The 15,707-nt window shown below is 43.6% G+C and overlaps 1 protein-coding gene across 1 annotated transcript in view; it reads right to left on the reverse strand.

Annotated features, from left to right (window-relative positions):
• Positions 1-15,707, reverse strand: part of LOC135826243 (uncharacterized) — a 38,941-nt gene that overhangs the window by 20,232 nt on the left and 3,002 nt on the right. The window contains exons 3-15 of the mRNA XM_065338872.1: positions 14,885-15,109; positions 13,859-14,083; positions 11,917-12,141; positions 10,778-10,919; positions 8,772-8,843; positions 8,085-8,153; positions 6,529-6,603; positions 5,889-5,960; positions 5,147-5,218; positions 2,892-3,031; positions 2,366-2,389; positions 1,401-1,598; positions 833-1,057 (exon numbers count right to left, since the gene is read on the reverse strand). Coding sequence (XP_065194944.1) covers positions 833-1,057; positions 1,401-1,598; positions 2,366-2,389; positions 2,892-3,031; positions 5,147-5,218; positions 5,889-5,960; positions 6,529-6,603; positions 8,085-8,153; positions 8,772-8,843; positions 10,778-10,919; positions 11,917-12,141; positions 13,859-14,083; positions 14,885-15,109 — 1,764 coding nt within the window. The remainder of the gene's footprint in view (positions 1-832; positions 1,058-1,400; positions 1,599-2,365; positions 2,390-2,891; positions 3,032-5,146; positions 5,219-5,888; positions 5,961-6,528; positions 6,604-8,084; positions 8,154-8,771; positions 8,844-10,777; positions 10,920-11,916; positions 12,142-13,858; positions 14,084-14,884; positions 15,110-15,707) is intronic.

Below are 15,707 nucleotides of genomic sequence, written 5' to 3' on the forward strand. Positions count from 1 at the left end.
CACACACACACACACACACACACACACACACACACACACACACACACACACACACACACACACACACACACACACACACACACACACACACACACACACACACACACACACACACACACACACACACACACACACACACACACACACACACACACACACACACACACACACACACACACACACACACACACACACACACACACACACACACACACACACACACACACACACACACACACACACACACACACACACACACACACACACACACACACACACACACACACACACACACACACACACACACACACACACACACACACACACACACACACACACACACACACACACACACACACACACACACACACATGCACACTCGCACACGTTCACGCACACATGCCCGCGTGTACGCACATGCTTGCAGACACACACACACGCAATCACAAATATACACATCCACGCATGGACACTCGTTAATTAATGCAAGCACACACGCGTGCAGGGTCATGCACACACATGCACACACGTACACATGCAAACACATACACATACACACACACACACACACACACACACACACACACACACACACATGCACACACATACACATACACACATACACATGCAAACACATACACATGCACACACACACACATACACATTTACACACATACACATACACGTGCACACACATATGCATGCACACAAAGGACATAATATGAAGGTACTTAAAAAGTACTTGAGTAAGAGACTTGAAGAGAAGGCAACAGATCTACACCACACAATACCACGGTGTCTGTTAAAGAGGGGAAACTGGAGCAGGACTCACTAGTGCAGTACACTGGGGTCCACGTTGGTTTAACTAGACTGTCATCGGGACGTTGGCAGGTCATCTTATGCGACTTGGCATGGTATCCGGCATTGCACAGAGCGTAGGCGACAGCGCCAATAGCATTGCTGTTGGGTGTAATGGCAATGTAGCCGTTAAGCGGAGCCGTTGGAGGGTTGCAGAGATCCACTGTTGACAGGTAGTCTTTGGTCCGCTTAGAGATGGCTGCAAAGACATGAGTGGCACAATAAAAAAATTAAAAATAAGGGCAGCTTATCAACTTACAACACCTCTGCTCTGTTGCTGCTAACTCTCAGTCAAAGGTCGGAGTCACTCCATAATCTATTGGTGTTGCAATGTTATGCCGTTTCGGGCCAGTCGCCCAATTGCCAGATTAGAGTGAAATTGCATCTGCATAGAGTGGCTGCCAGTCGTCAATCACAAGCATCGGTTTGTGCAGATGAAATGCAAGTGATGAAGCCTGCAGCGCATCTAGTCGTATGAGGGGTCGTAACTGTCAAGGCAATGCGAAATAAAATACTTAAAGGAAGCAAGCGGGCCGACTCACGATCACAAAATACTGGACTCCACGCTGCCTTCAGACCCGGGGAAGTCGGTGCATGGCAAGTCATCGTGCTTTTGCCATTACGAGTAGCATACCCATCCTGGCAGATGGCGAGTGCTTTAGCACCGATGCCGGTCGATGTGTAGGAGAATATACCGCTATGACCAGCGATCGAGGGTAGTCCACAGTCCTTCGTCCAGTCTACATCAGAACAAGATGAAACATGATGCAATGGAATACGTTTCAACCAAAACAGACACATACACACACACACACTAGCAGACACACCATTTCTCCTTTTCTTCCTCTCACCCTCTTCCTCTTTCTCCGTCTCTGTCTGCCTGTCAGTCTGTATCTCTGGGTAGTTTGAGTAGGCTGAGGAATAGGCTGAGGAATAGGCTGAGGAATAGGCTGAGGAATAGGCTGAGGAATAGGCCGAGGAGTAGGCCGAGGAGTAGGCTGAGGAATAGGCTGAGGAATAGGCTGAGGAATAGGCTGAGGAATAGGCTGAGGAATAGGCTGAGGAATAGGCTGAGGAATAGGCCGAGGAGTAGGCCGAGGAGTAGGCTGAGGAATAGGCTGAGGAATAGGCTGAGGAATATTGTGTCTGAAGAGCACAGCATTATACATTGCTCTCAATGTCAAACTAACACCACTGTACAGTGAACGCTCATTTTTGTACCTTGTTTGAAGGTGTGCCAGTTCGTATCTGTATCGATATTTTTGATTTCGGTCAGTATCTAAAGTACGGAGGGTTTTTGAACCAAACGTCATATTAGGTGAATGGGGTCCACCTAGGGATAAAAGGAGCCATCTTTGAGCAAAATCGGAAAAAAATGGCCCTGTCGGGTGGTGTTTGGTCGTTGCAGACATTGACTGATGCTGAAGTTGGTGCTACATGTGCTACTGTGTGTTATAGCAATCTTGTCTCCAGGGAAATGCTTTATCTCTCCCTACTTGCAACTTACCAACTGCTAAAGCTTTGCCACAATCTGTGGCACAAACAGACCAAAAAGAACAAACAAAAGGGGAAATAATTTTGAAACAGCTCCGTAATAGCAAGACAGTGATCTGATTGTTCGGTAGCTAGTTGGTTGAAAAGACAATATTGAAGACTCACAAATCACACATGCTTATAACAGTTAACCCACATGCACACTAGACAAGAGACAGCTTTGGGAATACCATCCCACGGAAAAACAATACATCGTTTTATACCAGCTCAAATGGACGGATGGATGAAGATTGACAGAAAGCACAGGTTAAAAAGACTTATGAGCAAGTATTGCGTGTTGTCAATCTCTATTCTGTTATCATCTCATACTACAAAATTAATCGGACTAAAAAGCCCATTTTCTGAGAGTGTCAGGGAGGGGTAAATTTATCCAGAGCAGCTAACTCCATCAAAGAACAAGAATTATAATTATGCCTTTTGAAACCTTCCCAGATTCGACCTTTTTTCAATCATCCCCGTCTCTTCCCGAATGTACTTACGAAGAGAGCGGAATGTTGTGATGGGCTGATCCGCCGAAGTGAAGTAGTCCAGACAGGTACCATGTACTCTACCCCAGGACGAAGAGCACATGTCCTCGACACCGCTCACAGAACACGTCAGGCTGTTGTTGTTCAACAGGCTGGATGAGGACACGACAAAAAAAAAAAAGACAAGGATACTGAGACAATACGCCAGCACTAAAATCAAGAGTCCATAAACAAGAGTATGCAACTGTGATCTCTTTTCTATGGGCCAGATGCGCGGTGCGCTGCCTTCATTACATCATTCAGCTGCAGTCCGCGCACTGCGGAAAATCAAACACCGCACTTTCCCTCTGGTTTGAAATGAACTTCCGTAGGGAACCGGATGGACTCGTACAAGAAAATGTGAGCTTGAATACATGCGTTCAGAGTGTGATGAAGGCAAGTTACGTAATGAAGGCAGCGCGCCGCGCACTGACCCATAACCACAGTTGCATACTCTTGTTTGTGCACTCTTGTTACAATCCATCGGTAGAAAGTAATTGGGTGGACCCGCTCCAAACCCACTTCACAGGACCCTGACCGATCCTTACCGTACAACACCGTTTCAGCAACATTGCCATCGTCAGGTACAAATAAACAATGATGCCATGCAGTCCTCAAAAGAGCAGTTTTGTACAAATATCCTTCCCCAAAAATGGCATACTTATACAAGCGTTTCGGAGACAACTACTTCAGTATCTCAACCAAGAGAACACACTGTGCGGTGACCAATCTTTTAAACAGACTCAGTTCACGCATGGATGCAGTGTATGCAGCGCAGGTGAGTGTAGCGGCGAGAAAATTGTTTTGCTTGAAGTGGGAATGAACATGATGGATTCACTTTGAAAATTGTAGTCTTCCCTTACTAGTGGACGGTTCAGAACATTTTTCGTTTCACATGTATATTTCACATTATTATCTCTAACGTGTTTGTTAATATAGTAGTTATCCATCACCAATAAAGAATGGCTATCTCACAGTTTGTTCCCTTGGTTGCGATATCAAAAACATACGCTTGGTCTGGACAATTCAGCAAAAGAACGGGGAGTTCCTCCATAGCGTTCATCTATAGCTCCTTGAAAGGCTCGTATTGAAACCTTTCGGTGGGATTTCACTTTCTAACCCCAGTGCAGCATTTATCACTATGAAAACATTCTGCAACCTACGAGGAGACAGTAGTCGTAAAACGGCAATGAATAAAACTAATTGTGCACTCATGAGTCATAACCATGTACATGTACAAAACAATAATTATTACTAAAATTTGATAACCGCAATCAATAAAATTAGCTGAACCGACATTTGTGTACTTTATTCATGCAATGTAAAAACTGTGGAGACGATGTGCAATAAAACGATGAAAATATGAAGAAATGGTGTAGAGAAAAAATATGGATTCAAACAAGTTTTCGTACAACACTCATCAGGAATCGTCGTTGTACTAAAGGACACTGAAACAAAAATTGAACTATTATAGAAAATCAAAGTTAGAGAAATAACACTAAGAGCAACAGCAGTGAAATTTACAAGTGTGAATTTTAACAATCAAAGCGGGAAATGTATTACTAAAATGAAAAAAATCCATAAAGTTTTCTCGCGACTATCACCAGTGGAACATTGTCACATGGTAAAAATCACTAAAACAACCAGTTATATAGCTAGAATAATATTCACAAAATAGCAGCTCGCTGTTACACATAGCGTCAATTACATCAGCAGTGTGAGTTTATGTATTACAATGTAAATGTGAAAATTGCAGCGGTAAATGGATGAGGCAGCTATGTCACATGTGTGCGTGTGTGGACAACAAAGGGCGAGTGCGTATTATTTGAAGAGTGTGAGTGCTACAACGTTTTCTTTCTTTCGTTATGGAATTTTTTCATTAAGTAATAATTATTGTTTTAAACATGTACATGGTTATGACTCATGAGTGCACAATTAGTTTTATTCATTGCCATTTAAAAAAACGTTCTGTATTGCAATAATACCAACACTTACAGAGAGAGAGGTTCCAGAGAGGTTCAGAGAGGTTCCAGGCGGTACAAGAGAGTGCTCAATACCGAGAGGCAGAGCTGTTTCACACAATAAGACGACGGAGAAAGTGTTTTTACTCTGAGTTTCACGCACTAAGCGATCATCAGAAAACAGTTTTCTGATGATCGCTTAGAGTGCGTGAAACTCGGAGTAAAAACACTTTCTCAGTCCTCTTGTTATGTAATACCAACACTTACACTGTTGCTGTTCTCTTTATGGAGTCCAATGTAGCGGTGGACACTGTGGCCAACTTATTACCACTCAAGTCACTGGAGATGGGAAGAGAGACGCACAGAGAGAATAGGAAAGGGTAGGGTAGGGAGATGCAGGACAGAGAGGGAGAGAGAGAGAGAGAGAGAGAGAGAGAGAGAGAGAGAGAGAGAGAGAGAGAGAGAGAGAGAGAGAGAGAGAGAGAGAGAGAGAGAGAGAGAGAGAGAGAGAGAGAGAGAGAGGGAGGAGGGGGGGGAGAGAGAGAGAGAGTCTGTTGAGGTAAGGTGAGGCAGAAGGCAATTCCAGAACTTTCCAATCTTGTGAAAAAGGATGGTGGTAATGTGCCTTGTGCTTGTGTTCCCTTCCATATTGGTCACCCCCAACAACTGTCACCTTTCCCGCAAACATTCTTACGCTGAGTGTTGGAGCTACCGCCTAGTCATAACAAGCGCCTGACTGAATGCATAATATCTCCAAGCAGCTTCATAACAGTGAAAAGAGCGCAGATAATAGAGAGGTGCACGATATTTCCGACGTGACGCGCAATTTCACGTCAAATTTGGCGTAAAACTCCTAATTTCGACGCGAGCTGCAGGCCACTCGCATTGTTTTTTCGACGCACAAGCCAAATAACACGAACTGAACTTTTGCGTCACGTTAGAAATAACGTGCATCTTAACCTCTCTAGTGTGGCTTGGACAACCCCGCCGTTTGCACAAATCTCCTTACAGAGTGACGAGTGCGCCAAGGCCGGAGTATGTGCCGGGAAGGATAGTCGTGAGCAGATTATCTGCAATCTTCCTGTGACAGCAGAAACATAGATTAGAAGAAAGCATACGATCAATGAAACAAATTCAATGCTAATTGGATAGGAACACTTACATGTACATTCATGATATTCTTGTTTGTTGTTTCATAATGTCCGCCACACGGATATTATTCATCGCATTAAAGAAGGATGGTTTGATCATATTTGGTGAAGATCAGTTTTCATACACACACACACACACACACATACACGCACACGCGCACACACACACACACACACACACACACACACACACACACACACATGCACACACACACACACACACACACACACACACACACACACATACACACACGCACACACATACACACACAGACATTTTTCACACGCACGCATGCAGCACTGGTCCATTGGCGAGGAGGAGAGAAAGAAAAACACGGATGTGCACAGATGTGCTGGTTCGTTGAGAATGCTTGTTTATAATATTGTGCTGCATCAAAGAGGGACGACTGTGTACACATTATGTATGTTTGGAAATGACCTATACTACAGCTGCATTAGATTGCACAATTGCTTCTAAACAGAGGGAACCTTACTTACAGGACCTGAAGTGTGCTTGCTAATGGCTTGAACGTGTTCGGGTGAATGCTGGCAAGTCTATTATTGTCCAAGATCCTATCAGGGAATATCATCAGAAGAAACGCGAAATGTGTCGGAAGGGTTATTGATAGAAACACAACCAATCCACAGCCAACGAACACCGATTCGTTGGGACATTTTTTTCTCCAGAACTCATCGGGCATCTGAAGAACGTTAGATTGGGGATGCACTCAACCTTGTATATAAAAATATAGGGTATAACAGATAGCGAATAACAATGTAAGACTTAAATGGAGAGCCAAGGATTAAATGAAACTTGTCAGCACCTTCTAGGTTCAGGCAGGCCCCATAGCTCAGTGGTTAGAGCATTGGTCATGACAAGCAAGGTCCCGGGTTCGAGTCCTGGTGGGTCTGGCATTTTTTTCTCTTTCGAGGCAGCTCACTTCCCCAACTGATCCTTTGAATTTGTGAAGTTCTCCCAATCCTTTATTAAAAAATAATAACCTTCCCCTCTTTGGTCTTTCCATAACCTTGAACCTTCCAAGTTGGAAGGCTGTCGGTTAGTGCTGCGGAGATGTGTTGAAGCTAGGTGTCAGGACGTCGAATGTCTCAGTACTCTGTCAGTTTTGTGCCTAGTTGTTGCACTTTCTGACTGTATATAGCATCTGGTTACAGTGACGGAGAGTTACTCTTAATTCGTATCCATATTTCCTTTTCCTTTCTACAATAATAAAATAAAAATAAATAAATAAAATAGCGAATAACAATGACTGTCATCGTCATACCCAGTCGCCAATTGACTGAATCTTTTTAACATCGCGAATAGCAGCGCTTTTCTCATAGCCGGCCGCCATTATTCGCAAGGTTGAAGTACACAGTTGTACTAGGGATGTGAACTCTTTCTTGGAAGAAGATTGCATAAATAGTCGGCAGAGTCATCAATGCCCCACCATCACTGCTGCGTCTTGGTACAGTGCCTGCTCACTAGTTGTCAGTTTGTCCTAGTCTCCATACCATTGTCTTTCCTTATTCTTCTCGAGCTGGTTATGTGAACATATTAAAAAATATAATAAAATAAAACGATGAAAATATGAAGAAATGGTGTAGGGAAAAAATATATGGATTCAAACAAGTTTTCGTACAACACTCATCAGGAATCGTCGTTGTACTAAAGGACACTGAAACAAAAATTGAACTATTATAGAAAATCTAAGTTAGAGAAATAACACTAAGAGCAACAACAGTGAAATTTACAAGTGTGAATTTTAACAATCAAAGCGAGAACTGAACAATTTCAATTTTTGTTTCAGTGTCCTTTAGTACAACGACGATTCCTGATGAGTGTTGTACGAAAACTTGTTTGAATCCATATATTTTTTCCCTACACCATTTCTTCATATTTTCATCGTTTTATTGCACATCGTCTCCACCGTTTATATAATAAAATAAATAAATAAATACACCCATTTGGAATGCACTAAATGAAGAAGCAAGGAAGAAAACACGAGAAATGCCCCTACAGTAAAGTTATGCATGCCAGTTGATAGGACACTAACAAGGTGACGATGGCAAGACTTTGGAACGCATCCTTGTCCATTGTCTGCAGACCATTACTGTCCAGTAGTCTTGAGGAGGAGTGACAACAGAAAACAACACCAAACGAAACAATTAAAATACTTATGTGAAGACAAGAAAAGATGACGTTTACGACAATGAAGGGGGCTGGGAGGGGGTTGGGAGGTTGCCTGGAGTGAGCTGGGGGGGGGGGGGGGCTGTGAGGGGGGCTGTGGGAGGCTGTGGGGGCTGTAGGGGCCTTGGGGGGCTGTGGGGGGCTGTGGGGGTGGGGTGTGGGGGCTGGGGGGGGGGGGGGGGGTTGTGGCTACTCATTCTAGTTAGTAACAGTTTGAAATAATAATAATAATAAACACAGTTCGCATGTAGCCCAAACAAAGAATTATTATGGGATTAACACATCTGTATGCAGCAATAAATTAGGTGAAACATTCGAATCTGACGTACAATTCATAGTAGCTAGTAGTAGGGGCTACCTGGACAAATTCAGGGGACATGGGAAAGTTGAGATCCAGTAAAATCAAAATCAAATTTCATGCAGAGTCAGTACATCTGTGTGCAATATCCAGCCAAACTTTCCGATCACTGCCCAACTGCAAGAGTTAAAGAGTTCCTGTTAAAAAAGGCATTCCACTGAACATGAAAGCCAGACCACAACAGCAATCACTTACAGGCCCTTCACCCTTGGGAAGTCCCTGAAGGATCGCGCAGGAAGATACCTCACTGCACATGTGTCCAACACGCTGAAACAGGGGCCAAAGAAGAACAAAGAGAAGCAAGAAAAAGCGATTTAAACACAGCACGCGTCACAATTTCACAATCAAAGAAAATGACATCCTGACGTGATAACTACAAAACAGAGAGGTTTTAGGCTGTCCAATAGAGTGCACAAAATACCGAAAGGCAGAGCTAGTTCCAACAAGAACGAGCAGATGGAAAAGGAGTTCCACTCCGAGTTTACCGCACTAAGCGATCATCGGAAAATGTTTTGTGATGTCAGATCGTTTAATAGTGCGTGAAACTCGGAGTAAAACATCCATTACATGCTCTTATTGTCGTTGATGTCATAACAGTGCAGATGAGTGGCACAAAGTGTCCCTTTTCAATGGCTACTCTTCTTGTTTTTTTTGTTGGAAATAGTGGTTACGACTTTGGCGATGATTGCTAGGAAAGGGTTTGCTCCCCACACTGGAGCTAGTGCTATTCCGTCGACTTGACTCGACACTTGGCTGACTCACGACTGCCATCCAGAGCACACGAGAAGTCCATCGAACCTTCGACTCGTGTTGTTTGTTTGTTTCTTTTATTTTACTTCACCAAGTGAACAGGCATTACTACCTTCTCACCAGGTCCACAGACCTAGTTCCTACAAAATGATGAAGAGCATTCAGAAGAGTAAATGAAAATATAATAACCGACGAGGAGACAACAGTCGTAAAAATATTAATAGCAATGAAAAATATCAATTGTGCACTCATAACCATGTATAAACAATTAAAATGAAACAATTCCAGAACGTTTTCGTGTGACCATCATCAGTGGAACATCGTCACATAGTAAGAATCACTAAAACAACAATAATAATTATATATTCGTGTGTATATATTCGCACACGTGACCCTGTTCTATGCAAGCAAAAAGAAAATGTTGTAGCACTCACACTTTTTAAATAATACGCACTCACCAGTTTTTTGCCCACACGCACTCACAGCTGCCACATTCATCTGCTGCTACCATTCTCAGATACACTGCAAAGGTTCACACTACACGCGTTATGCATAACCGCTAGCTGTGCTGCATTCTCACGCTTCTTTTCATATTACTCTAGCTATATAACTGGTTGTTTTAGTGATTCTTACTATGTGACGATGTTCCACTGATGATGGTCACACGAAAACGTTCTGGAATTGTTTCATTTTAATTGTTTATACACGGTTATGAGTGCACAATTGATATTTTTCATTGTGAAAATATAATATGTATATAATGATTAAAATCACAAAGTGCCTGAAGTCCTTGCTGCAAATAGTACTCAACACCCTAACAAGGGCAGAGCGTACTACACAAGGCAGAACAACAGAGACCAAAAACCGTTTTCGTTACTCCGAGTTTCGTGTTTATGAACACGAAACTCGGAGTAACGAGAAAGATTTTTGGTCTCTGTTGTTCTGCCTTGTGGAATGATTTTGAATCATGCAGACGATTATCTCAAGGGGGACGCTGTCAGAGTGTGCAAAGTATCGTGATGATCACACAAAAAAATGAGTTACAAAATGAGTTTTAGTAAGTACAGTTAAAAAAACCTATCAAGGGACCATCAAACGGTAGTCTTTGTTACCAGGTGGTCTCCCTATCCAGGGTCGTTTGACTGGAAACACCATCCCTTGATTCTGGTTTCAGTGGTCTTGTAGGACAGGTGGTCACCTTATTTGAGTGGTCGCCTTGACAGGTCTCACTCTACTCAGATGGTGAGCCAAGAAAAACATTTAAAATGAAAACGAGGAAAACAGTGTCAGTCTGGTGCTACCAGTACCTTGTGCATGTCTGACTGTTCAATACCTAGTTTAGTTAGTGGACTCAGACGCATAACCTGTGCCCTCCATTTTCTTGGCTTCCATTTACAAATTAGTTTTTAAAAGCAGACGTTCAAGTAGCACTCAGTTTGGACGTGACTCACAGAATGGTGAACAATGACGTGTCGGCGGTGAACTTGGGTACGGCCGTGATTTGCGGGTCGGTGCACATCAGTGCCCCGGTGACAGACTGACAGCTGACGCCGCTAAAGTTGGTTGCCAATGGTGACGTCGCCACTTTACCAACTGAGTAGACAAAAAAATGAATTTTTTTCATTAGAAACGTTTTCCACTGCCTTATTTTGGGCAGCCAAAACTAACACACACAAACAAGCACACACACACACACACATGCACACATGCACACATGCACAGATACACACATGCCCACATGCACACAAAGCAGGTATATGATGGTATAGGAAGTAAAATGAGAGATATGAACAAGCGGCGCTGAGACAATAACTTTAATAAGGCAATAAGCAGAATCAGCAAAGCGCACATTCAACGTAGTCATGAACAAAAATTAAAGATGGATAAAAAAGTTGCATAAAAAGGTTTCCGAACACGTTTTCTAGAGACATTCATCAGGGAAAATACGTCTCAATACTGAAATCTAGTAATAAACACCCACCAACATACCCATGCGCGTACTCCTTACACTTCACCCTCTCTGAGTCTCACATCGTTATTATTTCTCACCTGCCCACAACTGTTATTAGTTCACACTTCTCTTGTCTTTCGCACTTCACCTTCTTTTCTCCTATTTTCTTTAACATGCTGCATGTCGTACTCTTCCACGTATATATCGTTGTTTATTGCTAGATTTCAGTTTTTTCCCTGATGAATGTCCCTAGAAAACGTGTTCGGAAACTTTTCTATCCAACTTTTTTATCCATCTTATATTTTTGTTCATGACTACGTCCAATGTCCACTTCACTGATTCTGCTTATTGTCTTATTAAACTGAGAGAACGCAGCAGATATCTACACCGCACATTAGCACGATATCCCTCAGGAAATTTACAGCTGACTATGCCTATGCAATCAACGGAATTCCGCCACCTTGCAGTTGATTTTCCCCATTTCTCTCCTCATCAATCCCTACTTCTCTTTGCACATACATCTACATCTACTGTTCTTTCAATCAAATGAACCCCTCGATAGGCACATTGCCTTTGGGTCATTTCATAATAATAATAATAATAATAATCTGGTAAGGGCGGAACTGTAGCATAACTCACGATTGCAATATACAGAGGTCCACGTTGGCTTAGCTACGCTGCCAATAGGACGTTGGCAGGTCATCTTATGGGACTTGGTGTTGTATCCGGCATTGCACAGAACGTAAGCGACAGCGCCAATACCGTTGCTGTTTGGTTTGATGGCAAGATAGCCATTGAGTGGAGCAGTTGGAGGGTTGCAGAGATCCACAGCTGAAGGGTGAGGTTTGGGGGCGATGGCTGCAGCTACATGAGTGACAAAACAAAATATGAGGTTGAACTTTGAGAGAGCTTGAAAGTAGACAAACAAATGAAATTATTTCATTAGAAACGTTTTCCACTGCCTTATTTTGGGCAGCCAAAACTAACGCACACGTGCGTGCGCACACACACACACACATTTCATTTCACGGTTCGCGTCAGACTCGGTTTCTCTATATAGAGGCCGAGTTTTCCGCATCCGTAGGAACGCCACCACCCTTCAAGGATCAAGGCACAGATGCAGCTCCTAAAGCGGTGGGAGGTGAGTAGATCAGCTCACCATCATGTGGTCAAAGACTGAAAATCCCATTCACTGCATCCATGTTTTCCTCGTGCCAGGCCACGAGTTCCCAATTAACTGTGGATCGCAGCACGGCTGGAAAAATTCCTTCCGCTTCCAAGCAGGATTTGAACCTGGTACCCTCTGTTTCTCAATCATGGTCTTAGACCATCCCATTATGACACACACACACACAAACACACACACACACACACAAATGCACACACACAAACGCACACACAAAAACACACACAAACACACATACAACTGACACAAACACATAGAAGTGTAGTGGCATATATCTCAACATGAATGGATGGACAGACAGACAGACGGAGAAATAAATAAGCAGATGGTCTGACAAAAAGGAAAGATAACTACCCACATAGGGACAGAGCAAGGGAAGCAGGTCAGCAAAACTGGAAAAATTCGTAATAGAACAATCTCAATCTTATGCAGAGCTCACTGACTTGACAGTTTGAGCACTCTGGCAAAGGTACATTTGGGCTTGGTTGAAATCTGGCTTTGGAAAATGTATTTTTCATTGCTACCAGCTTTGGCTTCGTTTTCTCTGTGCTGCACTCATGAGTCCACAAAGGTCAAAACAGTTCTGTCTGCAGATTGAGTAATAGAACAATCTCCAACTGATCCCCAAGTCAGTGAGTAATGCTTCATGCCACACATGCTTACGATAATGATAGTAAGCGCATACTTGCACATGTAAGCACATACATAGACACATACACACGGACACACGCGTGCACACACACATGCATGCATGTGCGAGCACACACACCTCACCTGCACACACACACACACCTTTGACCTTTGACCTTTGACGCCCATCGCCGGAGGCGATGATAGCAATGCTACGGCAGAAGCCATAGCAACTTGTGCTGGGATTACACCATTCAACAGCTTGCAAGGCTGAAGAATTGACCATCACTATTCAGCCTGGTCTACACCATACAGCTATTTGAAGTGACTTTTCTGGCCAGTGAATCCCTATTTTTGGTCTTTTTTCTTTTTTTTCTTTTTTTTCCCGCTCACACATCACACCCACATACTCCGGCATGCACTGGCTGTTGGTAACCACCCAGGAGAATGAAAGAAAAGTCAGGACGAGTCTGAGAAAGAGAAGAAAGACGTGTGTGACCATAATCGTCGGGAATCGAACCCGCAACCTATCGATTGGAAATCGCTGCACATACCACTGCACCATATGGGACACACACACACACACACACACACACACAGATACAGAAACACACAAACAAAAACAAATATGCACACACACACATGCACACATGCACACAAAGCAGGTATTTGATGGTATAGGAAGTAAAATGAGAGAACGCAGCAGATATCTACACCGCACATTAGCACGATATTTAGAAAGGAGGGAACTGGAGCATAACTCACGATTGCAATATACAGAGGTCCATGTTGGCTTAGCTACGCTGCCAGCAGGACGTTGGCAGGTCATCTTATGGGACTTGGTGTTGTATCCGGCATTGCACAGAACGTAAGCGACAGCGCCAATACCGTTGCCGTTTGGCTTGATGGCAAGATAGCCATTGAGTGGAGCAGTTGGAGGGTTGCAGAGATCCACAGCTAAAGGTTGAGGTTTGGGAGTGATGGCTGCAGCTACATGAGTGACAAAACAAAATATGAGGTTGAACTTCGAGAGTGCTTGAAAGAAGACAAACAAATGAAATTATTTCATTAGAAACGTTTTCCACTGCCTTATTTTGGGCAGCCAAAACTAACGCACACGTGCGTGCGCACACACACACACACACAAATGCACACAAACACACAAACGCACACACAAACACACATACAGCTGATACACATACACAGACATGGAGTGGCATATATCGCAACATGAATGGATGGACAGACGGACAGACAGAGAGATAAATGACCAGATGGTCAGACAAAAAGAAGAAGAAAAAACTACCCACATAGGGACAGAGCAAGGGAAGCAGGTCAGCAAAACTGGAAAAATTTGTAATAGAACAATCTCAATCTTATGCAGAGCTCACTGACTGGGCAATTTGAGCACCCTGGGAATGGTACGTTTGGGCCTGGTTTAAATCTGGCTTTGGAAAATATATTTTTCATTCCTACCAGGTTTGGCCTTATTTCCTCTGTGCTGTGCTCATGAGTCCACAAAGGTCAAAACAGTTCTGTCTGCAGATTGAGTAATAGAACAATCTCCAACTGATCCCCAAGTCAGTGAGTAATGGTTCATGCCACACATGCTTACGATAATGCTACGGAGCGCATACTTGCACATGTAAGCACATACACAGACACATACACACACGTGTGCGTGCGTGCACACACAGACACATACACACGAGAAAATGAGAGAATGCAGCAGATATCTACACCGCACATTAGCACGATATTTAGAAAGGAGGGAACTGGAGCATAACTCACGATTGCAATATACTGAGGTCCACGTTGGCTTAGCTACGCTGCCAGCAGGACGCTGGCAGGTCATCTTATGGGACTTGGTGTTGTATCCGGCATTGCACAGAACGTAAGCGACAGCGCCAATACCGTTGCCGTTTGGCTTGATGGCAAGATAGCCATTGAGTGGAGCAGTTGGAGGGTTGCAGAGATCCACAGCTAAAGGTTGAGGTTTGGGAGTGATGGCTGCAGCTACATGATTGACAAAACAAAATATGGGGCTGAACTTCGAGAGAGCTTGAAAGCTCAGCGCCCTATGCTAATGGTTTTTTTTCCAAGACCCTCATGCACGTTATTTAAACTGATGGAAACATGTTTGCAATATAATCATCGGCTACATCATTGTATTGCAAAAACGTTTCCATCAGTTTGAATAACGTGCATGATGACCGAGGCAAAAAAAAAGCTTAGCGAGGGCCCTGAGCTTTCAAGCGCTCTCGTATTATGCTATTACACTATCTTATTTGATTTTTTTTCTTTCCCTTTTTCCAATCCATAACCTGGGATCCAACCTGCACTATCGTCCTGCGCTGCATGCATTCCCTCGATACACTTCTAATGCACATACAGTCTACCTAGTGGCTTCACTTTGTGGTCCAGCAGTTGAAAGCCGTATTTCAACATGTGGCCAGCAGTCTTTGCCGGCATGGCACGAGACATGCACGGGATAGGGGCAGCCATGGTGCGTCACGTGATGACGGCCCTATGCCCACGGACCGTAGTCACCACACACTGAGCTTGTTCGAGCAAGATCACGTCTTTTCTCCTGCCGACTGGATGCCTGTTCAGC

The sequence above is a fragment of the Sycon ciliatum genome, chromosome 10 (genome assembly GCF_964019385.1).
Source record: "Sycon ciliatum chromosome 10, ocSycCili1.1, whole genome shotgun sequence".
In the NCBI taxonomy this organism is placed as follows: domain Eukaryota; kingdom Metazoa; phylum Porifera; class Calcarea; order Leucosolenida; family Sycettidae; genus Sycon; species Sycon ciliatum.